Source organism: Micromesistius poutassou (genome assembly GCF_964030765.1).
Source record: "Micromesistius poutassou genome assembly, chromosome: 3".
Lineage (NCBI taxonomy): Eukaryota > Metazoa > Chordata > Actinopteri > Gadiformes > Gadidae > Micromesistius > Micromesistius poutassou.
The window spans coordinates 2,348,950-2,375,449 of NC_140273.1; the positions used below are offsets into that span (position 1 = coordinate 2,348,950).

Consider the following 26,500-nt stretch of genomic DNA (forward strand, 5'->3'; position numbering starts at 1 on the left):
TCACTTGTGCTGCGGTTTTTGGTGTAGGCAAATTGATATTTATCAAGCGCTGGTTGCACAGCTGTTCGGAGCTTCTCTATCATGATCTTCTCTAATGATTTAAAAACATTTGAGGTGATGGCCACCGGCCGGTAATCATTGTCCTCCTGGGGACTGACCTTTTTAGGTATGGGTAATATAATAGATTTTTTCCATAGTCTTGGCACTGTATAAGTGTCCATGGAAAACTGGAATAGTTTCACCCAGACCGGGGACAGTTCCTCAGCAAAAGATTTCAAAATAAAAGCTAACAGGCCGTCTGGACCTGTTGCCTTTTTAGTCTGAATAGTTTTAAAAGTTTTAATGACTGTTTCCAGATCAATTTCAATTCTATCCACATTTAAATCACAAATCACAGATTCTAAAACATCAGCACAATCTGCACTGTTATCAACATTAAAACGCATATAAAAATTGTTCAGTTCATTTGCCCTGGTAATTTCGTTATGAGCAAACAGAGGTTTCTTTTTCGCGTCCATGTTCGTCATATGTCTAATTGAGTCCCAAAGTTTCTTAGTATTGCATTCCGCCAAGTTTTGCTCTGCCCGTTCTTTATGTTGATGGCGCGCTGCTGTTATCTTCAGATTTAGGTCCTTTTGGGCCGCTCGGACCGCCGCTTTATCCCCCAACTTGAAAGCGCCTTTTTTCCTTTTAATACAGTCCATAATGTCAGGGGTAAAATAAGATTTATTGTTGGGATACCGTTTAATTGTCTTTGTGGGTATGACAGACTCAATGCAAAAATTGATGTAGTCAGTAGTTGCTTCTGTAACACTGTCTATATCCGTATCCTTGAGAAAGATATCCCAATCCGTACAAAGGAAGCATCCCTTCAGCTCCTCCAATTTATCATTAGTCCATACCTTCACCGTCTGAGTGACCGGTTTGGTAGATTTAAAAACAGACCGATATGTGGGAAGCAGCTGAATTACGTTATGGTCTGAGTTTTTAAGTGGAGGTCTGGCTCTGGCAGTATATGCATCTTTTATATTCCCATAACATTTGTCCAGTATATTATTATTCCTGGTGCTGCACTTCACATATTGGTCAAATCCTGGCAGCGTTTTATTTAAGCTGCAATGATTGAAATCCCCAAGTATCATCATTGGGGCATCAGGCTTGCTTTCGAGATGACGGTGAACAGTCTGCGATTAGATTTGCTGCCCTGCCCGCATTACCGCTGGGTGGGACATAGACAACGCACACAAACAAATTGGTAAATTCCCGGGGGAGATAGTGTGGCCGCAAGGTGACACACAAAAGCTCTAAATCAGGGGTGCATATTCTGTCCCTCACTGCAAGGTTTCGGCACCAGCTGTCATTGATGTAGATACACACGCCCCCTCCGCGGAGTTTACCTGAGTTTGCGTCTCTGTCCAAACGTACATGGGAAAACCCCTCAATCTGAATAAAATTGTCCGGAACATCCTTACCGAACCAAGTCTCCGTAAAAGCCATAATGCCCGACTCCCGATATTCAGAGCAGGCTCCCACCTGTTGACGCAGATCATCCAGCTTATTTTTAAGGGAGCGGGGATTGCATAGGAGCATTGGCGGTAGCGGTAGCTTGGTGGCTGATCGTATGCGCCGTCTGATGCCACCTCTCCTGCCACGCTTCCTAGCCCTGCTTCGCCGATACTTTCCCCCCTGGTGTCGGCACAGTCCGCCAGGGACATCCTGCAGAAGACCAGGCGATGGTAGTGCGCCGCTCTCCCGCAGTCCCAGCAGCTCTGAACAGCTGTATGTCCTCAGGCCGCTGTTATTGATAGGATCCTCCGCCATGCATTGGGTGACGGGTCCGGCCAGGATCATCCACGCCAACACCAGTGCCTTAATTCCTCGCCAATTCACTCCACATACACGCATCCTACAGCTCAAAGCATGAGCGGTCATCTCCAATAAATCTGCGCATTTAATCCACCGAAGCCAGACATTAAACAGGGACATGACAAACGAACAAAGGACATGCAACAGGAGCCCTTCTCCATGTCGCCAGCAGAGCAGCGCCATGCTTCGGGTGAAATAGAGAAAAGAAAAGACTGGTGTTCTGGCAGAAAACCTGTTCCTGTTTGCCAGACCTCATTGTCTAACTCCCTACAGAGGACAGGACTGTTTGAGGCTCTATGTGAGTGAATGTGGGGCTGAAAACCCTGAGCTCCTCAGGTCGACGCAAGTACAGAAACATGTCGCAACTTTGTCACAGATCTTGAACCTCAAGAATCATGAGTTAGACCAGGTTGCTGACTGCCTTGGCCACGATATTCTCGTTCATCGGGAGTATTACCGACTTCCAGAGGCTACTACCCAGTTGGCCAAAATCTCCAAACTACTGCTTGCCATGGAGAAAGGGTCTCTCAGAAGCCTTCAAGGAAAAACACTTGATGAGATTGAAGGTAATGCCATTTAAAGTTGTTTAAGTTAAAAATTAGAACTATTTCTAGCAAATGTGTTTTAGCAAAATGGAACACACATTGTATGTAGGCAATCTATAGCACTTGAATCTCATTATTCATCAAGGTAATATAATTTATTTTCTTAGATAACCTACAGTTGACCGATTCAAGTGCAGAGTGTAAGTGACGTAGCATAAATAAGTTCTCTTTAATTATACACACTTAATAATCAACACTTCAATTTCATGTAATAAATAAATAGATAATAATTCATGTTGGGTTAAAAGGTTAAAATGTTAATATAATGTAACTGAACCAATGTGTTAATGTGCTGCAAGCGAACGGAACTAATGTTTTGTTCCTAGTTTCCCTACGTCATTAGTGTTGATGTAAAAAGGCATGACCAAGCATGTATGAATGGCGCTCGTTAAGTGCAGCGATACCATAAGTTTGCCTCTGAAGTTAAAGCAGACGGCCAAGATATAAGGACAGTAAAGAACTTAAATCTCTTTTCACAACAAGCGGCCAGCGAGGTATTTTATTTCACCATTTTAATGCACTTTTATTTCCTGTATATACATGTCATTTTCACGTGCCAATTAGTGTCATATTTCTGTGTTTTATTTCGTGCTTATGTAAATACTGCTAATTTGCTGATGTGGCATTTTTGTATTATGTTTGTTTGTGATAGTTTTCACGGCGTAAAGGCTTAAAGACGTAAAGGAATAAAGCAACGTGCCATTAACATGGTATCTACACATTTTTTAAGTACAAATTTAATGACTTTCAAGACCTTTTCAAGACCTCTAAAAGGAAAATTTAATACCAATACCGCTGCAAAAAAATCGAGACTATACACTATATACTCCGTTCATTATGAGTTTTATTCAGTAACGAATAACGAGAAACTAGTAACGACAGCCATCTTACCAAAAACAAAACTTATGGTATAACAATGACAAACAAACAAAGTATACAAAAATACTTAAATATAGTGCAAACACTTGAAAACATTAATTGAAGGCAAAAAAGATTAATCGCTCGGGCTTTGGCTGTGCTTTTTATTGAATGTGTCGCAATTCAGCACTTTTCATTTCAATGTCATTATCTATGACAAGCATCTCCTCCTTCTTGTCCTTTGCTCGTCTCCGCAGAGCGTTGGATTTGGCAATCAGGATTGCCATTTTGGTCCCGGCCGTATTTTCTGCTTGCTCTGCTAAGTTGTCTGCTTCCTTTCGGAGACTCTCGCAGACTACTTCTGTACATTTTCTTTTGTTTTTTAGTTCACCAAGGCATTTTTCTGCTCTCCTTCTTTTAAGCGTTTGCTCATCCTTTTCATTTGTTTTTCTTTCCTCTTCCAGGTAAGCCCTGTATCGTGTGCGTGCAGTTGCACAGTAGTTGAGCAATTCTTTTGTTAGAGGCACTCTGGTCACTGTGCCATGCACTTTCACATGGTCACAGACAAGTCTCTGTGCAATGATGGTGTCCTCAGAGATGTTACATGTCTCCACCTCTTTGTTGATGGAGAACCCCCGCTCAACTTCTGCTTGGCCATGGGACAGGAGTAACAACTTTTTACAAAAACTCCAGAGCTCAGGGTAACCCGCGCTGATGTGTTGGTGTAAAAACACATCAACTCTGGAGCCTTGGCCTTGTGGACTGAAGGACATAAAGTTGACATCTTTGGCCTCTTTGAAAAGGAATGACTCAAACTGCTGTGAAATCACATCACCTGCAATTAGATGCAAACAAAATGTATGTAAATATTCACACAATATCAATAGCAAAATAACATTAATCAGTCAGTAAACAATTTTGGTTTAGCAGGTGTTCCCCAAATTGCAAACATAATTCTTAAGCTATCAGTGCTACCCAACAAATACAAAAACCTAGTGTGCCCCCTGCCTCTCAAATTGTGACTTAACTGCTCCATGATGCTAGTAATGTAAAATGTGTAGTGTATACCATAATTTGAATTACATGTCACCAAATCAGTTTGTAGCCAATTCATTTACACCAACTTGAATATGTGAACAGTGATATTCCTGTCAAAGTAAGGGAGGTAGTGTAGGTAGGGTAATGCCAATTTTTATAAAGAATGTTAAAATCTGTGTGCGGACAAATATCCATGTTCTATATCGAACAATGGCAGAAAAACAATACCAATAACAGTCTACTCCACTCTATTCTTATTCCTATTGTTTACCAGCAGAGACTCCGCCTGTCAACTGATGGTCCTGAACAAACTTCTGGATGAGGCACTTCATTTTCTTGAGGCACTCCTCTGGCTCTGAGCACATAGTGTTTGGGTCCAAACACATCATATTGTGTACAATGGAGTACTTCAGAGGGCACTTATCCAGGGCCTTCTTGCAGATGTTGGAGAGGGCAATCTGACAGTCTTTTTTAAACTGCAAGACACCAAGCTTGCTTACAGTGCTTTTGGCCCCTGACAGTCCCTGACAAAAATAAGTGGTTGTCAAATACCCAGAATTTCATCAGTAGCAGTTGGTTAACATTAACTCAGCTGCACTAAACACACTCTAGCTAAAACATAGTCAGTTTTTAGCCAAATCTTTGACTTGACATTGCCTTGACATTCTTGTCATATTGTCATTGTTGTATTGCTGTAATGAAGTCATCAATTTAGTTAATGTCTTACCTTGATGGCAGCTGTTGCACCCATACCGATGTCAACCTCCTTTGGACTGACCCACACCTTCTGGTCTGTCACATCAAGCCTCACAAGTTTGTATGGAGTAACGGCCAGGGCATCCCGCTTGATGAATCGTCTGAGGAGACTCTGAAATGAGAATCAAAACCAAATTTAGTGGGTTTGTGTGTGAGAATGGTTATGTGAGAATGAATTAGTTTGTGGATGCGTGTGTGTGTGTGTGTGTGTGTTTCAGCAAGTTGTACAACTGAGCAAATTATAGGAAATATAAATATTGTTGAAGAAATGGGACTTGTTCAAAAGAGGTCATTAGAGTGTATATGCAGTGTATGTGTACACGGTTGTGTATAAAGTGAATGAGTGTAAGGAAGGGGTAAGGTAATATTTTAAATTTGATTTTGTATTGGCTTTTATGAAAATGTGAAAATGTTCATTAAAAAGGAAAAACAAATATTAAAAAGGTGCTTTCATATGAACACACTTTGCTTTAACAGGCCTACAACAGACTCAGATTAAAACAAAATAAGGATATTGTATAATTACCCTGATCAAATTCTCCAGGTCTTTCCAGAGGAAGGGCATCATTGGAGAATCTGTCTGGTATTTCGTGAGAAATGGTTGGAAGACTCTTGAAATGGCCATGAAAAAATGGAACTTGGCCAGCAGGAGGGGGTCCATTTGGGCCTCAGCGATGGTGTCATATGAAGAGGTCCCTGGATAAGGAAGCTTCTTAGTTTTAACCAGGTCCACATACTTCACCATGGAAGGCCATACCTCAAATGCTCTTTCCACTGCTGGCAAGTTTTCAAGCCACCGATGTCCACAGAAAGGCAAAGGGAATGTTGTGGATTTGGTCGCAGAGCTGAAGTCCTCTTCTTGCTGGTGCACAGTTGAAGAGGGAATGCAGGGCTCTTAGTATTTTCTCAATATGCCACACTGCAAAGCCACTTTTGAACGAGTTGTGGAGGGTATGGAGGCCACAACTTCCTACAATTTGAAGTTGAGTCCCATCAAATTGCTCGCCATGCTCTCTTTGTATGAGCTCCACAAATTTCCAATTAACATTGGGTCCATCCATTGACAAGGAGACCATGTTCTGAAGCTTCAGTTCCTTTGTACATTCCTGAAATGTGCAAACATGGAAATACAATATTAAAAAAATGTATATTTATTTCTAATACAATTATAGGCCCATCACTTAACTAAATGATGTTGACCATTTATATGTTCCCTTTTATATTACTCTGTAATGTGTTGCCTTTTTCTCTTTAAAAAAGGTGATAATGCTCGTTGACAAAATAACATTTTTTTTTCCAAAGGGATGCATGAATGAACATGAATGAAGTATAGTAGGCTATGCCATGCGTTAAAATAATAACAATAATACATTCGAGCAAAGTATATTCCAGGCTTCCAAAACAAAATCTAGTTTTAGGGTAAATGATTGGTTAAATTATTTGGGAAAGAACAGCTGATACAGCGGTAAGTTGTACTTTTAAATCAATGCATCTGCAAACACCGTACAGCAAACATATGTTCTTGACCCAGACATCGTGTACAAGCCCATTACTTTTAGGATTGAAGAGTATTTGATCGTGAGAAAACAGTTTTACCGCGAGTGAGTATTTAATAGAATGAATGAATGCGGGTGATGCTTGGTGCGCGTGTGTGTGCGCGCCCATCTGTCTAAACACGCAAATTAAACACGTAAGTGTATGAGAAGGAAATCGAGTCAGTCGACCTGCGATAAGCAGCTGATTCTGAACGGACTCGTCTTCGAGATGGACGTGTTCTAACGCATTTTTAATCAATGAAATGTTAACACAACAGTATATATCTGACCATTTAATTTTCGAAATTGTAGGTGAAGCCAAGCTTTCCTTGCAGTCGAGAAGAACAAACTAAGCTCCAGCGAATTACTACAATGCAGAAGTAGTGGAGAATGGCGAAACACAGCAACTCTAGCCTACTCTCAACCAAATTAAAAATAATCGCCGCCCGGTGCAGCAGTGTGAACTGCCCCATTTTTAGAACGTCTCAGCCCGTCTCGTTGCAAGGAGTAGCGAGTTGCAAGCAGTTGCGTCGCGAATCTTTGGTCTGAACTGGGCTTTAGCATAAGCAGTGGCGGTTTTAGGCACGGAAAAACGAGACACACAAGAAAGAAAATGATCCGCATTTTCTATTAACGATAATGCCCCCCCGTCAACAAATCCGCCACACATTGCTACCTGGTCTGTGGGAAACACTGTAGGCCTAGCTCATGTATTTAACCTTAAATCATGAGAGGGCCATTGAAGGATCTAATTTATGGGATTACTTAAGCCAAGAAATACACCATAAATAAAAACATATCGACAGACAGAAAACGCAAATGAAGGCAAAAGAAATGCCCATTTTAACAGGGATATACATAATAACAATAACCAAATAAGACCAAAGTAACATGTAGGCTAGTATAATATAAAAGGGAATACATAAATGCATTAAAAAAAAGCCACCTTCTGCATAGTTTACCTTGAAATGTTCCAGCAGATCATCCGCCGTCGAATGGCCCAGGAACTGCGAGCCAAAGAAGCGGGACTGAACGTGCCCAGATAGCAAATCATTTTGGCTTTGTTTAGGCATACATTTGGCCTCTTTGGGCTTGTTTTGGCACATGAGAAGCTCCTCTAAGATGTTTGGGAGACCTGTGGCTTAATTATGATCTGCCATAATAAATAAAGGGCGCCATGTTATTCTGGCTGAGTTATGGCTCATGTCTGGTTAACCAGCCGACAAGGTGATGAGCGGGAATGCATTTCATGACTTACGGGTGCGCTTTGGCATCTATCTGGCTTGCCTTAAGTCTGAGCCAAGCCCGGGAATTTTGAAGATTCATGCGCAGAGAAGAGCCCTCCAACATCAGTTTGCCGGCGTGATACCTTAAGGTAAGCCTACATTTATTCTCTTTCTAAAAAAAGGTATTGTTATTAATCACATCATACTCATAGTCGTTTTATCTGTTTGAAACGCCCTGGTCATGCACTCCACAGCGTTACATTTAATAGTTTATAGCCTACTGTACGTTAAAGCGTCTGCAAAATTACTAAATGTATGTAGGTCTATGGTTGGATATAGAGCAGGAAAATGCAGCGAGCTGATCATTATAAATATTTCCTCTCTAGCTAGAATATATTCTAGCCTATTTCTTGTGGATAATACGCCTTGCATTTAAAGTGTATAAAGGTGTATTAGAATAGGCTATGATAAATCCCGAGTCTATCCGCGCTACCTTCGAAACCTATGTCGATTAAAGGTCGAGCAGGCTAGGCTAATGAGTACGCGCTATACCGGCGGGACCGTGGGAAATATGCAGAGACGGTTCAAATAAATAGTAGGCTCAACAGTAGCCGCGTTTACATGAGCCGCTTTCGCACCGAATAGTGCGATGATCTCTCATTTTGTGGACGAGGGAGTAGCAGAGCGTTAAATTTTAAATGTAGAGCTCGAAACTGTGAGGCTACGAATTGCCCAGGCTTTTAAAAAATGTCGCACTGCTTGGGAAGGCGGGGCCAGCGGTTGCCAGTGGGTGTGACTTATAATTTGGGCCAATCAACGCAGACCTCGAAACGGGGGAGAAAGTGAGAACCATAAAGTACCTGCCTCGAAGTAGGAGCTAAAATAGTTCCTGGAACTACTGTTTCGGGGAGAAAAAATCCCCCAAAAATTCCCCAATCGTCTGGTGCGAACGCAAACAAAAAGGTACTAGGAACGTTTAGTTCCAGGAACTACAAAAAGTACTGCCGGTGCGAAAGCGCCTATGGACACATCTGACCCGTATATATTTATATGCGGAATATAATTAAGCAATAGATCACGACAGGCTGTGGTATGTGCTCATTATACCACCGTTAAGGGGCGTTGTTCGGCCCGACGCCCCCCTTCAGTTTAAACGTTCTTTAAATATTCTATCCAATGAATGCACATTAGAATATCAGTATCATTTCTCTGGATGTTATAGAACTCTGCTTGGAAGTTTTAACAGTTGGCCTATAGGCCAGAGGATGTCCTATGCATGGTCTTGTGCTAGGAGGATGACGCCTCGTGCCCACTACCTCCGTCCGTTGACTGATCCCCATTACCCTACATGCCCACTGCACCGTCAGTCAACGGACATGGGAAGGCGTTGCTGACTGATGGGGGAGTAGTCTTTGCGAGGCATCCGTCAACCAATCAAATCGCTTCGATTTGATTGGCTAGTATAGAAAGTATAGCTGCGAGTCTGTGTTCGATAACCTCTAACAAAACTCTGGCCCAGTTCCCGTGTAGCAATTAACAAGAACCTCGATCAACCAACAAATAACCATTCGATTCATTCAATATGGCAAGCTGCATATCCAAGGCCAGCTGCCGTGAATGTTGAGCTCGCCCGTGCTTTATCCTCCCGGATCCTCGGCCCTCCGTGGCAGCAGCCAATCACGTCCGGGGACAGGCACATCAAAATTAACATTATGGTCAACAAATCACACGCGGGGAAAACACATGATCATTAGCATGAGTATCGACAAACTGAGGATTTTAACCATGAGGGCGGGGCGTCAATCCGCAACCGTACAGCGATCTGATTGGATGACGGATCCGTCGCTGCCGAAAAGTTGAACATTTTTCAACTTTCTGACGGAGCCGAAGGCTCCAACGGAACGGACGGATCCACAATGCATTGCGCGTCCGTCCCCATTCAAAGTCAATGGGGATCAGTCAGACGGAGGTAGTGGGCACGGGGCCTGACGACCCTGGAAACCTCCCCCATCCGTCAGCTGCGCCTTCAGTCCTTTGACTGACAGTGCAGTGGGCACGAGGCAGGGTTACATTTTCATGTGAATTGAAATTAATTTGAATAGGATATATGTAGGCCTAGTGCAATAAAATGAAGGGTATCAACAACTACGCCTATGCAATTGTCAATTAATTACCCCCCGGCCAATCTTACAATATAATTAAATTTATTTTCTCTTTTGGTTTCAGTGCATAGGCTATGGCATACAGTCAGTGGAGTAACATTCGCAGAAGAGCTCGAAAAAGAGTCGACCATATGCTCCAGTCCTTGCAGTCCAATTCAGACACAATATTAACTCAGAGTGATGATGGAGCAAACTGTATTGCGGATCATTCTCAGTTGTGTGATCTGGTCATGCCTGAAGAGGGGTTTAGTAGTGAAACAGATTCAGATGAAAGTTCTGATGATGACAGCATCCCCCCCCCCAACTTGGCATCTCTGTTATCAGACTGGGCCATTCAGTTTGGTGTTTCTCTGGTTGCTCTATCAGCACTTCTGTCTATACTCAGAGTTCACCACCCTTTCCTTCCAAAGGATGGTCGATCTCTGTTGAAAACTAAGACACATTACGTTGTAGAAAAGTTAGCAGGTGGCTCTTTCTATTATTTCGGAGTTTTGAATACGCTGTCTGGGATATTTGAGAAATTGTCATGCAAAGTTCAAGATAGACATTTGTTTAAATTGCAACTGAACATCGATGGTTTGCCACTTTTTAAAAGCTCCTCTGTTCAATTTTGGCCAATCTTGGGTATGTTGCAAGACTTTATGAAAAGACCTGTGTTGATTGCATTGTTCTGTGGTAGATCCAAGCCAACTTCCCTGTCAGAGTACCTAAGGGCTTTTGTAAATGAGTTAAATATGTTAAAGGATGGATTTCTTATTGGTCAAAATACTTTTTTGTGAAAGTGAGTTCAGTAATATGCGATGCCCCTGCAAGAGCTTATGTCAAAGCTGTCAAGGGTCACACTGGATATTCAGGTTGTGATAAATGTACTCAGTCAGGTGTTTACAGTAACCATCGCATGACATTCCCAGAAAAAAATGCTCCTCTCAGGACCGATGAGAATTTCAAGGCTTGTAATGATGAAGAACATCATCAGGGGCTCTCGCCTTTCTCTGAATTAAATATAGGCATGGTGAGCTGCTTCCCTCATGATTATATGCATTTGGTGTGTCTTGGTGTGGTACGTAAGCTATTGGATTTGTGGATGGGTTCTGCTGGGCCTCGTCATTGTCGCATTTCCGCTGGTCAATGCAGCATCATATCTGACAGATTGACTGGTTTGAGAGCCTTTGTACCTTCTGAGTTTGCTAGGAAACCAAGAGGGCTTTCAGAGAGACAGAGATGGAAAGCAACAGAATTGAGACAATTTTTGTTATATACAGGTCCAGTTGTACTGAGGGATGTTTTAGCTGATGAGGTTTACAATAACTTCATGTTGCTTTCAGTTGCCATTCGTGTTCTAGCGAGTCCTTCATTATGTTTAGTTTTAAATGATTTTGCCAGGACACTGCTGTGCTCTTTTGTGGACCATTTCAGTCAATTATATGGTACCGATTTTGTAGTTTACAACACACATGGTCTAGTTCATCTCTGTGATGATGTAAAGGTTCATGGTCACTTAGATCTAATTTCTGGTTTTCCTTTTGAAAACTATCTACAAATTTTAAAGAAAATGGTTAGGAAACCACACAGTCCTTTGACTCAAGTGATTAGGCGTGTCTCAGAAATGAAGAGTATCGGTGAGGAAACAATTATTGAAAAACAAAAAAACGTTGCAACAGGGCAGCACAATGAAGGACCTGTGCCACAGCTCATGGAAAGCTCTCTAAAGCAGTTTAGAAAGTTAGTCATCGATGGTGTAACAATCAGAACTTCATGTGGTGGTGACAACTGCTTTAGAATTCATGATGACATTGCTTTAGTGCAAAACATTCTTCTGCATGAAGGGTGCTATTATGTAATGTACATGTTGTATACTAGAAGAGAGCATTTTTTCAGTTACCCTGTGGACTCGACTGAATTAGACATTCTGGTTGTTTCAGGCCTGTCACCAAATTTAAAATGTGCAAGACTTGATGGAAATGTAAGAAAATATGTCAGAATTCCTTTATTAGAGACTAGAGACACCTTTGTTGTATTCCCTCTTCTACACCTGAACTGACCTGGTGACCCAGTTCCAAGATTTTTTAGAAGTAAACAGCGAATTGTAATAGTGATTATTGATGACTTTTCTTTGTTTTGGACCTTTTATTTAATTTGTTAAACAGCTCCTGTCTCACTCTGATTATTGTGTGGGTATTGTGTGGATTATGGTGTCGAATTATTATTATTATAACTTCTTTCTTGTTAATCACGGACACTTAGACACTGTTAGTTTAAGGTGGAACTGTTCATTTGTTTGTGTGGCCTACTGTTGGAAACCTTGATAGTTACTGTTAACCATAAGTTCTGTATGATTTCAAGTTAATACAACCCTCGAAACTTGACTCGTGACTCTTGAGCATTCTTTTAGTTAATGATATGGTTTAGCTGATTTACTTGATTTATTATTTAACTCTGTCTTAGTGATGGTGGCGGGCTTTTCCCCCAAATACTGCTAAAAATGAAGAGAACCAATTGAGGTGTTTTGCGCTCAGACACACACACACACACACACACACACACACACACACACACACACACACACTCAGTAAAACATGCATTTATTGATTTGTCAATATGTTCAGTTATTTTGGAATCGTTCTTGTTGTTAAATTTGTGTAGGTTAGGCAGGCAAGGCAGTAGGGTTAAACTGGTTAACAAAGTGTGATTTTTGTTCTCATGCAGAAGACCAGCTATGTTTTCCGTTGTCTGCTTTGACAATTCCGAGGAGGTGGAGGTTGTGCCAACGCAATGGTACAATAATGGGGCGTGCAGGTGGCCCCCCCACAAGGCTGAGGGAGTCAATCGGGCCATAAGGCAGCTGGAAGAGCCCCAGGATACCTGGCCTCTTTTTGACAATGCCAGGGTTTTTTTTTCTTCAGGTATGTATACTTAAATAATTAACTGATCAGTCATGATATCAATAAATACAATCCTAAATTCGAGTTCTGTTCAACAGATAACTATCTGGAGTGTCGCCAGAAGCTGCCACTGGCTCAAAACCAGACTGATTTGGCATCAGAGGTCGAAGACCAAACAACAGACCGAAGACCCAAAAGAAAAATCAAGTATGACTTTTATGCTTTAAGTGCCTTTTGTTCCAACATATTTGTGCAAAGCCAGTCTCTTTATGAACTCATGTATTTGTCTTTTGTTTTGTCTGTCTCTAATAAAGGCCAAGTAGACACGTCCGATCGGACTTTGAAAGTCAAGACCCCTGCAGTCCTCCAAAGAAACAGGCCTTCCAAATCCTCCCTAAGGCCCCTGCTATCTCTGGACCGTCCAACATCAGGCGCTTCATACTAGCGCAGCCCACGCAAAGTGGGTGTTATGAGGTCCCTGTGAACAATGAGCAGCCTCAGGGTTTTCAGGTAGTCGAATTGCAGAAGTAATTTAATTTGGCTTTTTTAGTGGAGATGATAGATGATAAAATAAGTAAATTGTTGTTCACTAATAAACTAGGCAATCAGAATTGAAAATTAAGTTGAAAGTGAAATAATAGCAATTCATAATAACAATATATTTTTACGCCCACCTCCAGCACTTAATGACCCTGGGGTCAACCCTTCGCCAAGCAATTGGCGTGAGTTATGGTGGAGGTGACATGGCAGAGACAGGGTCAGAGGAGGTGATGGTAGGGACACCTTATCAGGGCCAGTCTGTCAGTCCAGGGACAGGGACTCAGAAGGGAGGCTGTGATCAAATGTGTGGAAGTAAGAATTAATGTGTTACACTCCTCCAGCCTTCGATTGATATATGAGTGATATATATATATGAGTACATATCCTTGGAATAGAATAGATAAATAGACACATACATAAATAAATATGAATGTACATACAAAAATACATGCGTTGAGGATTTAAAACTGCCTTTTTATAGGCCTACTAAATGTTTATTTTTTTCTTTTTCAGCTCTTCTGCGTGACCTGTTGGTTAACCAACAAATACTGATGGACCAGCAAAAGACCATGATACGGATGATCCAAGACCTCCACAGAAACACCCAGGGAGGTCAGAGGATGTCCACCACCTCCAGGCATACTGCCTATTTTCCACTAGGGGATAAACAGGCTCTGGAGGCCCTGGAGGGCGACCTGGCAAGCCAGCGGGACCTTCGTCAGGAATTGGTGAGCTGCTTTTGATTTCCTTTGTTTCCCATACATAGAACAATGTGTGGCACTGCGCCACAGAATCAACACTGAGCACCTAATTGATTCCGCTTCTTTTTTTTGCGATATTTAAATATAAATATCGTTCCGTTCATTCATCTCCTCATAGCACTCTTTCTCCCTGACATTCTCGTTCACACACACACGCACACACACGCGCGGGTAGGCTACACCAAACAGCAGATTCGCCCGCTCCTCCGCTCAACGCGCCTATCAAAGGAAAACCCAAAAGTTTTGAATGATATAGGCTACCGTGCTGAAAAACACCTGGCCAAAATGATTGTTAACTCAGAAAAAACGATGCGATTAATATGAAACACGGCCGTCAGAACCAGGCCTTCAGGACTACTCGTCTCTCCCCCCCCCCCGTCAGGACTCGGCGTCGTTGTCTCAAGACTTCTGCGCAGGGGGGCAGTATGGGCCTGAAACCCCCGGGCTGAAAAGGGGTCCCACTCCGCCTCACTCACCACACATTGCTTTCTGTCTGTGGGAAACATGTAAGGGATAATGCCCGAGGAGGTGTCCATTATGTAAGGAATAATCACAGAGAGGCCGGGCAATAAACAGTTTGATATGCCCGGCTAGTGGACGGCTTACCGCCCGAGACGAAGTCGAGGGCGGTAACCTTCCGCGAGCCGGGCATATCAAACTGTTTATTGCCCTGCCTTGAGGTGATTATTCCGTTTATTCTACTTCGCGCCGGCCAACATAATAAAACAATTCATATAGTTTAATAATTAGCCTTTTTCTTATTCGTATTGCATGCTTATTAAATGTATGCTGTTTAAATTCATCTCCCTCGAAAAGTGGTTCCCTTTAGACCTACGGTGAATACCGTTAGCTCAGCTATAGGTAACGCGTTTCTATAGCAACCACACAAGGTTGCAACTGATCACTAGTTTAACGACGTAGTTGTTACATTCGTATCAAGTCAGCTTTAATGACGATCGATCAAACATGCACTCCTTATTCCAAATCATTTTTATTTGCAATAAATATAAGCAAAATTATTGCGATTCATGCGATCATTTTATAGCGGCGTATTGATCTACTGTGCTCAGTCAGCAGCAAGTAGAGCCGACAATTCAGCGGGCAATACGCCGGATTAATGCACCCCTCCCAGCCAATCAGGATCGAGCATTCTTAAATGAAGTAGAATAACAGGAGTTATGCACACCCTACAGCAAATCAGAATAGAGTATTCCCCCAGACCGTGGTATAATTAAGGGTAATGCTGAATGATTTATACAAATAATGGTAGGCTACTTTTCTTTTGGATAAATAATGCTACTGGTTCTTGTTTTTTATTTGTATAGGTTATCACTCTTGGATTGGCAGGGGGAGCTGATGCCAAAGATACAGTGTGGCGCATTCTAAAACAGGCAATCAAAAATGACCTCGCCAAGAAGATCTCATGGCGGGGGATGAATGGCAAGATTTCTTTCGAAAATCTACATCTGAAGGCAGTAGTGATGGGTAAGCATTTTAACTGTTCATCACTGTTTATCAAAAGCATCCTGTTCTAGTCTCTGATAACTCTTCTCCAAAGACTCCTGCACCTATGCAGATTCTATCAGGCTGAAACCATCAGTCTGAACTGAGCTCAAAGCACTTTTGAATTGTTTCTAGGAGACAACACACAGGATTAGCCACAGCCTCAGAGCATGCACCTATCTCCCACCTGATGAGATCTATTGGCAATGCTTACAGTTGGAACTTTGCATAGGGAAGAAGATTGTAGCATGCATTACAGTATTGCTGTTAAAATCACAAACACAAACATTCTTTGTGTATGTCTTCAATTTCAGATGCAGTGAGGCGCAATCCATCCTGCTCAACCGCAACGGATGTACAGATTGCGGATGCCATAAAGCGATGGTTTTACTGGGCTGGGGATCGGGAGGGAGGGAGGAAAAAACGCCAGCCGGCTCCAAACCAGGAGCAAACAGATTAAATCGAATAAAAATTTACTACTTTAAAATATTTTGTTATTGTTATTATTTGTGCATTATACACATAGAACATAAATTAACAATGTAACTTATGAGTTTTGGGTCAGTTATGGGATCACTTTGGGTCAGTATTGGGATCACTTTGGGTCAGTTATGGGATCACTTTGGGTCAGTTATGGGATCACTTTGGGTCAGTATTGGGATCACTTTGGGTCAGTTATGGGATCAATTTGGGTCAGTTATGGGATCACTTTGGGTCAGTTATGGGATCACTTTGGGTCAGTTATGGGATCACTTTGGGTCAGTTAGGGATCACTTTGGGTCAGTTGTGGCTGCTTTTTGGCATGGTTCTGGGGATTTTGGCCACTCTTTGGGATACTTATGGCTACATTTTGGTATTCCAAAATTGGTTTTGGCTGGGTTTTGGCCGCCTTTTGTTTTTCTTTTGGCATGCCTAATTTGGCCCAAATTTGGGCCGTACATCATTCCAAAGCTTTACCAAAATGGCATGCCAGTTTTGGCCCAAAATACTTTTGCTATCTGGGTGGGTACCAGTCTTATCCGTTGTCCAGTGTCTAACGTGCAGGTCGAGCTGTTTGTTTTTTGTAGATTTGTTCATGCTCTCATCGAACATGATCACAAATGCGTCCTCATTAACCTTGGAGATCAGCTGCTTTTTAATGTAGGGCGCAAGTCCGAACCTCACAAAGTAGGCCGTTTTATCTTTCCCGCAGCTGAATGTTTTGGCCAATTCAGAGTCCGGGAACATTTCGGCGAAAACTGAATTGATATTTACATTAGAATTGTAGGAGTGGTGGTGGCTCACGGTGTTTAAAACCCACAGCACTTCTGCCTTCAATACAGATGCCGTAGAGAACGCGCTGAATGCAGTTGTTACAGCTGGTGTGGGTCGGCTACTTGATGCGGCTGTGGGTTCGCTTGGTGTTGAGACTGTCGGTCGGCTCGGTGTTGCGGAGACTGTCGGTGCGGGCATGTTCGGAAATATTTTCGCAGCAGCGAACGGGTCAATGGCCATATTCGTTTTCTGAACTTTTAAATAGCGCTGATGTTTCTCTGACCTCATGTGGGAATCCAGGGCTCCACAGCCCATTGTTCCAAGCTTGAAGGTTTTCTTACACAGCTCACACCGCGCCTCATGCTGATCAGCCGCTGGTTTTAGCCAGCCGCGATATTTATCTTCTTCTTGCCACTTATAATTAAATCTACACTTGCCCATGGCTACAGGGATTTGCAACCATGGATTTAACAGCGTCGTATGCAACCGTTTCTCCTCTTTCCCGCGGCACCGCAGAATTTATTTTCGGAGATGGAGAAACACTATTCTTCTACGTTAAATTACTTTATCTCAAAATTTGGATTTCTCTCGTAACTCCTGGAAAAATGGCGCCAACTATTTGAATATTTCCACGAGTGATTTTGCATAGGGACGGAGGGACATGTCCCGACCAACTTTTGGAAAGAAAGGATTGTCCCTGCCAATATTTTGATTTATTATTTAATATAACTGAAATGTATTTTACATAATGCATTTAATATATATTTTTTGCGAACTCATTCATAATAGGCTATTAGGCATAGATTTTTGCCGACGCGTGCCCTCAGCGTCGAACGTTGCCTGGAAACGGACGATCGCGTCGAACGATGACGTAGGAATGTTCTCCTCAACTCTCGTGAAGACGAAAAAAAACGTTCATACTCCGCGTAGCCTACCACTAGAGAACGCTCCACCGTTTGAGAACCACTGTTCTAGCGTATCGGTTTGACCAACCGGACATTGTAGGTTGTAAAATGAAACGTAAAACTTAACAAATATACAAGATACAAAAATAGAAATGAAACAAAATACACCCGCTCATTAATTCTCCCCCCGATTAAATTTAATGCCGCCCACCCAATAATTCCAGACTTTTTAAGACATTTAAGGCCTTAAATATGGAAACTTAAATTCAATGACTTAATACTTTTCAAGATCCGCGGCAACCCTGCATTAAAGAACGCCCGTTTCGAAGAAGCCAACCTGTGTCTGTGTGTTGTGACAAGAGCTACACAGAGAGTGAGGTTGATGCAGAGAGTGAGGTGAGTGAGTGAGAGTCGATGAAGGAAATCTCACATATCCTCAGACTGGTAAGTACAGTGTGATTTTTCTTGAATGTTTTATTTCAATCATAAATCACATGACTAATGTTAAACTTTATTACAGATTATGCAGAGATGAAAAGAACGAAGAAACCTGTTGAGGAGGCTCCAGGCATGTATTTATTGTCACCAGATGGTTAGACTTTTAACAGTGTAACTACTCACTATGATGTATCCCTAACCAATTGTAATTTCACTGTCAAGTAACTGTAATCTCTTACTGTTTTCTTGTATTTCAGACACAAATTAAGAGGATGTTACTTTGAGTCTGAAATAAAAGAAAACAGTAAGGGCCTTATCGACTTAGGTCCCAGATAGCAATTGACTGCTCATGCAAACAGACTGCACACAGTTGGTTTGCATTTTACAGGTGGGCTGATATGAGGTCACATGCAAAGATGGCAAAGGGTGTAGTATGCCAATTTGATTTTTGAACGTTTCCTGGTTTATTCTGTGAAGAGTTTGGATGAAAGCAGACTGACTGCACATGCCAAATGAAATTCAGTCCCATGGAATTAAAAGTTTCAGTGGAAGAGGCAGACACATAAGATATCTCATTATTATTATTAGGAGAAACGAGATACAGGAGTAAACATTACCTTTGTCTTATTTGCACATGGCAAGTTAACCAAACTCGCACTGTAATACTTCTACTCATCTTTTGCTATTTGTGTGTATGTATTTAATGGAGTATATTACATTTGATTACATGTTCTGCAGGACTGCTGATTGCTAGGCAACCTGTCGGGGAACCTCCAGGCATGTCTGCGCCATTATCACAAGGTTAGCCCTTATCCTGAGTCTACTAACATGTCACCTTTTTTGATTGCTTTTAGTTTATGAAATAATGCAGTGCATTCAGACATCCTTCACTTGTTTCAATTTAGTTGTCACAGCAACAATTGAGATTGAGAATTAGACTTCACCTTACAAAGACTAAATTCATGATTTAAAGGGTCCATTAGTTGCTTGCCCCCATAAAGGAGCATCTTCTACTTCACAGTATTTGAGAAACCTACCTACAACAAATAAATGCTTAGTGACAATTGTTATTATTCTTTTTTTTAAAATCTTTTCTTTCTTCTTTTCAGCACAAAGTGAAAACGCAGATGGTAAGGGCAAAGAACCCAGCAGAAAACAAAAGGAAAAAGAGCCCAGCAGAAAAAAGAAAACGAATAAACAATCTGGTAAATGCTGCTACACATACACTAGTCACTAAACACCAAGTTACTCAAGTATGAAAGCATAACTGAAGCATGGTCAAAAGAAATTATCCACACCACCCAAAGGCGTGACCATTCTCGTCTTTCTGAAGGACACTAATCCTACAACTCAGTTAGCCAATTATATCAACTGACTTAATTAGATAAAATACCATGTACATACCATGAAGAACTGTACCTTGTATTAAAATGAATATTTTTTAAACTATCAATGTTCAGATGCTAGAAAATATGTTATTTATAGGGGTGTGCATCTCTCCAATAAAAGACTTTTCGATGCGTATCTCGATACATGGGGTACAATACGATTCAGGAACTATAAATTTTTTAATTGGAATGATTCGATTCAGTTCGATTCAGAACATGCACGCAGATGGCACTGGGGACGGGGGTGATATGTCCCCCTCAGATTCATAGTGACCCCCCCCCCCCCACTCTGTCCCTACATAAGGCAACAAACACCGCCGGTAAAACAGAGGATTAATGTTCCGTTAGTTAGACTAATTTACATGCAGCGCGGATTGAGAGCCCGGCGTTTGTCTGGGAGCACTCAACTTTGAGGTTATGTTGTTCCGGCTTTCAGTGTAAATCGAACACGCCATAAGGCACGACTGACTCCCCAGGGTCCTAAAGAGGAACCTGTAGCTCAGCTGCGCCTGTACCTGCGGTTGCGGTGATCATTGTCTACTAAGACAGAGCAGGTGCTTCAACGAAGAAACAAAATGAAGCAAAAAACAATCAGAGCGTTTTTTTCAAAAAACAATGTAAGTAGGCTATCCTACACCTTGTTGCCTGTTGACTTTCCCAGATGTGGCAGCTAATCATTTTGTAATGTTGAGTAGCGCTAGTAGGGCTTTGACTTTTGCCCAAAAATCATATTCGAAGTTCATTTGTTTATTAATATTAATATTCAAATATATTTGAATATTTATTAATCATATTTTGACCATTAAATGCCTTCAGTAAGACCTGGATTGGGCTTCGCAGGGTTTGTTTACCGGCGTTGCTATGCTATGGTTACTGGTCTTGCGTGTTCCAACGGTTTATTAGGTATCTAATATTATTAGGTATCTAATAAATCGCTGTCTAATCAATACTTCATTCACTGCCTCTTCCGTGGTCATTACAATATTATGAATAGACCATGACACAAAAAAGACTCAATGGCATGCATTGCTGTGTGCCATATTCACCAAGAGAGGCTTGACAGACTGGACAGACAAGAAATTGCCCAGCAGTATGTTCAGGGTAATGAAAGGAGAGATGTTTTTGGGTCCTTCAGTGAGTCTGCTTAGACAGCAAATTTGTTTGGCTTTTTTTCATTTATGTAAATATGTTGTTTACACTTCTGAGTGTAGGCTATACACAAATGTTTAAATAAAACATATTTTGCCCAGGGCATGAAGTTTTTGTGGATGATTGGCATTCCACACAAATAACAGTTTCATCATATATGGCTAGTGTTGATCAAGTAGGCCTTTGTTTAACAATGTTCACTGTTGTTTATCCATGATTTCAAATAAGAATTCTCCAATGGCTTTTTAGTTCAAACTATTGGCCCATAGGCTATTACGAAAGTAACTACTTGAGCGCTAGTTAAAGCCCAAATTACACAAAAATAACTTATTGAGTTGAAATCATTTGCTGACAGCTTGGTCCCCCCCAGTTCAAAAATCCCATCTGCGCCCGATTCAGAAGGATTTCGATTCGATGTGGCATGGCTCAATTCGAGGGTATGACGCAATGTATTTCTTGTTGAAAGTAGACAATCATTTCTCAAAATGAATTAACTTGTAAATGTGGCATTTCCTTCAAAAAGATTTATCAAAGACTAGAGAAGTGTATTTGTTAGGGGTGTGCATCTCTCCAATAAAAGACGATTCGATGCGTATCTCAATACATGGGGTACGATACGATTCAGGAACGATACATTCTTAAAATGTAACGATTCGATTCAGATCGATTCAGAAGATTTGCATCTTTTAAATCAAATGGCCATGGTCCTGACAAATAAAGTTGGCCCTGGTAATTACTATTTGTGTCATGGGTGGAGCCAAGTACCTCATTATCGACCTCACGGTCGCTGTGCATTTTGTCCTGGCACCACTGCTCCACCGTTCCCCCGTCAGCCCGGGCGCACTCGAGGGATTGGATGGCAAGGTCGATCGAATACCTGTCCATGCTCCACAAGGTGAGGGCACCCGGAGCGGAACAGAAGGAGGTGTCGCTCCCGACGTTCGTCAAGGTGCCCGGACTCACCTGGTTCGGCAGGGTCTATGTCCTGGAGGCCATGACCAGGCTGAATGAGACCAAGGCTAGGGTGACGTCCATTTTGGGGGAGATCCTTAAGATGGACTCCACCCAGAAGGTGAGGTTTCTCTCTTCGCCGCGCCCGTATGACGTCAGTGTGCCGTCCGTCCGTCCGTGTGTCTAACTGTGTTTGTGTCTCGCAGATCGCCAAAAATCTGGCGGGTGCTGTCACCGGGTCGGCCGCCTGGATGTCCAACGAGTACGGGCAGGTGCTCGTGTCCGTCCTCACTGCGGCCGAGGGGGACGGACTGACGAACATGGAGGTCGGCCTGATGGGGCGGTACCGTGACGCCGGGGAGGCCACTCCCAAGGTCATGTACGTGAACTGGGACTGCTGCACCTCCGTGGGTAAATCATCGGTACATCATCGGTACACGTGGTACATCGGTACCACGAGTGGCCAGAGCTGGTGGTGCGGCTCGACGTGTGGCACCTCATGCAACGCTTCGCGAGGGGCGTCACCACCGACAGCCACCAGCTCTACGGCCTCTTCATGGCGAGGCTGTCCTTCGCCATCTTTGAGTGGGACGGCGGGGAGGGGAGGGACGCCGTCACGCTGTCCGCCAAGGAGCTGGCTCGCCACTGTAGCCACTGTACGAGGGGTGCGGCGGAGACGGAGCGGCTCCTCCAGGAGGTGCTGGACGCCTTCTGGGAGGTGACGGACACCATGGGCGTCCCTCTGATTGACTGCGCCTGCATGGAGGAGATTTGGAGCACGCAGCACAGCCACCTCGGCTGCATCCAGGACCCAGAGGGGGTGGAGCTCTACACCAAGACGGGAGAGCTCAACAAGGGTGGTGTGAGGCTTCCAGTGCGCCCGCGGCTCCACTTCCCTCGAGTCCTTCCACCTCCACCATTGCCACTTCGTTCCGGGTAAATCTTTTTCCACCGCCTTCACACGTGTTGTGTTTATTTTGTTGCTCATCGCTACCTCTTGTCCTGCTGGAGGGCCTGGCGATGTCGAACGAGAACCGCAGCAGGGCGGCGGTCGAGGGAGGACCGCGAGCGGCGCTGCGGTGCTATAGCTCCCGGCTGCAGCACAGCTTCAACCAGCTGGCTCTCGAGGTTAAGGGGGTCCAGCTGGTTGACGACTTCACCCAGCCCAGGGAGTACACAGGTGCATAGAGATTAGCGACAGAGAGTTTGCTGCGGCTGTCTTGTGGCATCTGCTAATGTGTGTGTGTGTGTCTCTCTCTCTCTCTGCAGGGGAACTCTTGGGGGTAGAGTACCTCTACTCCCAGTTGGGCGCTGTGCTGCAGCTGGATCCCGACACTCCAGACGGGACCGAGGAGGAGGACGCCGGCAGGACGGACGCCGACGAGGGCTTCGAGGAGGAGGAGGAGCCAGAGGAGATCCGTCTCCTGGCACATCACAGTTCTCTCCTCCAGGAGCCCCGCAGCGTGCCTGTGGTTGATGCCTCGTCGGGATCCCCCCGCCGCCTCCTGACGACGGGATGGAGGTGCAGCAGGCTGAGGTGGAAGAGGAGGAAGTGAGTGCACCGTCAGCTGTCAACATTTCATATTCACCAATGTGACTGCTTGCAGCATCTCATCGCGTGTCTCGTCTCTTTCAGGACGTCATCGGGCCAGACGGTGAGCCCGGATACCGCCAGCTGGTGGCCCTGGCCCACAGCCTCGTGGAGCTGCGTCACCACACCTTTGTAACAGTCCGTCAGACCAGAGAGATCATCGCTCTGTGGGAGAGGCTGACTGAGCGGGACAAGGCGGCGGTGACCTTCACCCCCCGCCAACAGCACAGGCTTACCATGGACCGGTTCAAAACCAGTACCCGGCACGCTCACATTCCGGGAGTGGACAGTGTGAAGCGGTGGCACTAACAATTTTTTTTTTTTGCTATTGCTATCTTTATTGCTATTATTGTGTGTGTGTGAATGTTTGCAATGAATGAGCTTTTTCTCTTTTTATGATTAATGAAATGACAATAAAGTCTATCTATCTAAAGCAGTGGTTCCCAAACTGTGTGCCGCGGCACACTGGTGTGCCGTGAGGCAAGTCCAAGTGTGCCGTGGGATTTTGTGACAACCATAGCCTACTGCAATATAGTATACAACTAGACAAAAATAATTATTTTAATTTACTATATACTACTTTGAATGCACTCATTCCATAATACAGAGGCAAACTCTTTATCTAAAAACTATTTTAAAAATCCTCAAAGAGGATCCCACATTTCGCTGTTCGCGCAGTTGCGCAGGTGGGAATTTTAGACTGACACATCAAAGGCAGTAGGTCAACACAACATTAAAACATAAACAAGAGGGAAAATGGAGCGCTTTCTCGTGCGGAGCAAACCACCAACCACCAGTGCAGAGACTGCCGAGTCCGACAACCCACCGAAAGAAAAGCTTCGGGAAGAGCTTTTGGAATTTTCACGTGAACACGCTGTCCCACATAAGGACAGGCTCGCGGATGAGAGGTGGTGCGCCAGGCTGGCTTACCTTGCAGACATATTTGGGCATCTCAACGAGTTAAACGCCAAGCTTCAGGGCAGGAATGAAAACATTTTATCATCCACAGACAAGATTAGGGGGTTTATGGGCAAACTGACCCTGTGGCACGAGGCTTTGGAACAGGGCTCCATGAACATGTTCCCGCTGGCATCAGCTGCGCCACAGGCAGCCAGTGAGCGCGCTGTATATGCCGAACACCTTCAGACCTTAAAAGAGAGGTTTGAGCGCTATTTTCCACGTGTGGCCGACATCGAGGACAATGACTGGATCCGAGACCCATTCAACCAGGAGTCCGAGTCCTCAACCGAGAAGCTCACTATGAAGGAGAGAGAGGAGAGCGCAGAGCTCCGTGCGGACCGCACGCTGAAACTGAAATTTAGTGAGCTCACACTCGATCAGTTTTGGTTGGTTTGTGCATCAGAATATCCAACCATCTCCCACCACGCTATCGACCAACTTCTTCATTTCCCCACCACCTACCTGTGTGAGTTGGCGTTCTCCACTCTTGTTTACATGAAGAACAAGACCAGGTCACGGCTCTCTGTTGAGCAGGACTTGCGAGTGGCCCTCTCCTCAGTGCCACCAAGGATTAAAAAAATCTGTGCGCCCCGACAGGCACATGTGTCCCACTGATTTGTTAGTAGGCAGAATATTTACAAAAAAAGCCTGATTCTAAATGTTACAGTTATAATTTGTGGGTCAGATTCAGGGCCATGGACAGTGCAGCTTTCTCATGGACAGTTCTCTGCTGAATTTCTGTTTCCTTTGCCTCACCTGTCTGGTTGAAATGGGTGTGTTTGATGAAGCCCAATTTGATAAAGTTGAAATATTTAAGTATTTTGTTAATAAATATTTCATGAGTAGAATAGTTGTCTTTGTCACATCTTATTTGGCATTAGTAAATAATTATAAACCTAACAGATAAGCAGATGATATTAGTGATAACACGTGTTATAAGGCTATTTTGCACAATAGGTGTGCCTTGAAATTTTTATTTGTCCTTTGGTGTGCCTTGGGCACAAAAGGTTTGGGAACCACTGATCTAAAGTGACATACTTGTACGTCAGAACAGCTGGGAATTTCTCGCGGTGAGCTACGTCCAGCTGCTCCAAGATGTCCTTGGACCAGCCCGCCACCTTCTTGCCACAGGAGGGGCACTGAAGGCACTCTGTGGCCATGAAGTACCACCCGCTCCTGTCCAAGACCCTCCTGATGGTCTTGTAGAGGCCAGCGCCCATCAGCTTGCGCCCATCGGAGGGGCACTTGAGGTGGTATGCCCACATCCGATAGGGCAGCCAGAGGAAGAATGGGCACTGGAAGAAGGCTTGGGATGTGGCGGGGGGCTGCGTGTAGAGGTGCCGGGCGAGTACCCCCACAGTCGGGACGGTGTGGTGAGGACCACCTTCCCGCTGCCGGGTTCCCTGCGGAACAGCGCTCAGCCCACCCACTCCTGCTGCTCTTCAGGCAGCGTATGCCTCCAGCTGAGAGGAAGCAGCTGACACACACACACACACACACACACACACACACACACACACACACACACACACACACACACACACACACACACACACACACACACACACACAGACAGCAGAGACACAGTTAGCGAGTGTGCAACACACACACACACAGACAGCAGACACACAGTTAGCGAGTGTGCAACACACACACACACCTTACAATCGACTCTCTTGGTCCCAAGCGCAGTACAGGGACTTGTAGGTCCAGTGAGCGTTCACACTGAACCCCACCAGCATGTCGTCCACCCCGCTGGTAGACTGGGAGCCCTCACACAACCTACGCCTGGCGACGGCCGTCACCATCTGTGGGAACAGCCGGGCGTAGGAAGCGAGGGTGTCCTTGTTGTCCATGAGGGGCGACTTGCTGATGTCCCCTCCCTCTCTCCTTCTGGTGGGACGCCAAGATGGAGACCACGTACTCCACCGCATTCCCCAGCAGCCACCGGAACGTTTGGCCACTGTACTGGCCAAACTGGAGCTCGCTCTCCGCCAGCACAATGGATTAGAATGTAATGTATGTGCAAAGCAAAGCTAACCCAAAAACCTAAACAAACCATACGTCAAAGGAGAGAGAGCCCAAGTGGCTGACTCCTACAGTTTATATAGCTGAGGAGCTCAGCCCGCATG

At 44.0% G+C, this 26,500-nt stretch overlaps 2 protein-coding genes across 2 annotated transcripts; both read left to right on the plus strand.

The window, feature by feature from the left end:
• Positions 1–12,762: 12,762 nt before the first annotated feature.
• Positions 12,763–16,192, plus strand: LOC311340461 (uncharacterized protein; the record flags this gene model as incomplete). Its single annotated transcript, XM_084465351.1, has 6 exons — positions 12,763–12,949; positions 13,027–13,135; positions 13,243–13,388; positions 13,982–14,196; positions 15,555–15,714; positions 16,047–16,192. 6 exons carry the CDS (start codon positions 12,763–12,765, stop codon positions 16,190–16,192), a joined length of 963 nt encoding a protein of 320 aa, XP_084321477.1.
• Positions 16,193–22,837: 6,645 nt separating this feature from the next.
• LOC311340462 (uncharacterized protein) lies at positions 22,838–23,717 on the plus strand (the record flags this gene model as incomplete). The annotated part of the gene is made up of 3 exons (XM_084465352.1): positions 22,838–22,997; positions 23,087–23,369; positions 23,513–23,717. 3 exons carry the CDS (start codon positions 22,838–22,840, stop codon positions 23,715–23,717), a joined length of 648 nt encoding a protein of 215 aa, XP_084321478.1.
• Between the last annotated feature and the right edge of the window lie 2,783 nt (positions 23,718–26,500).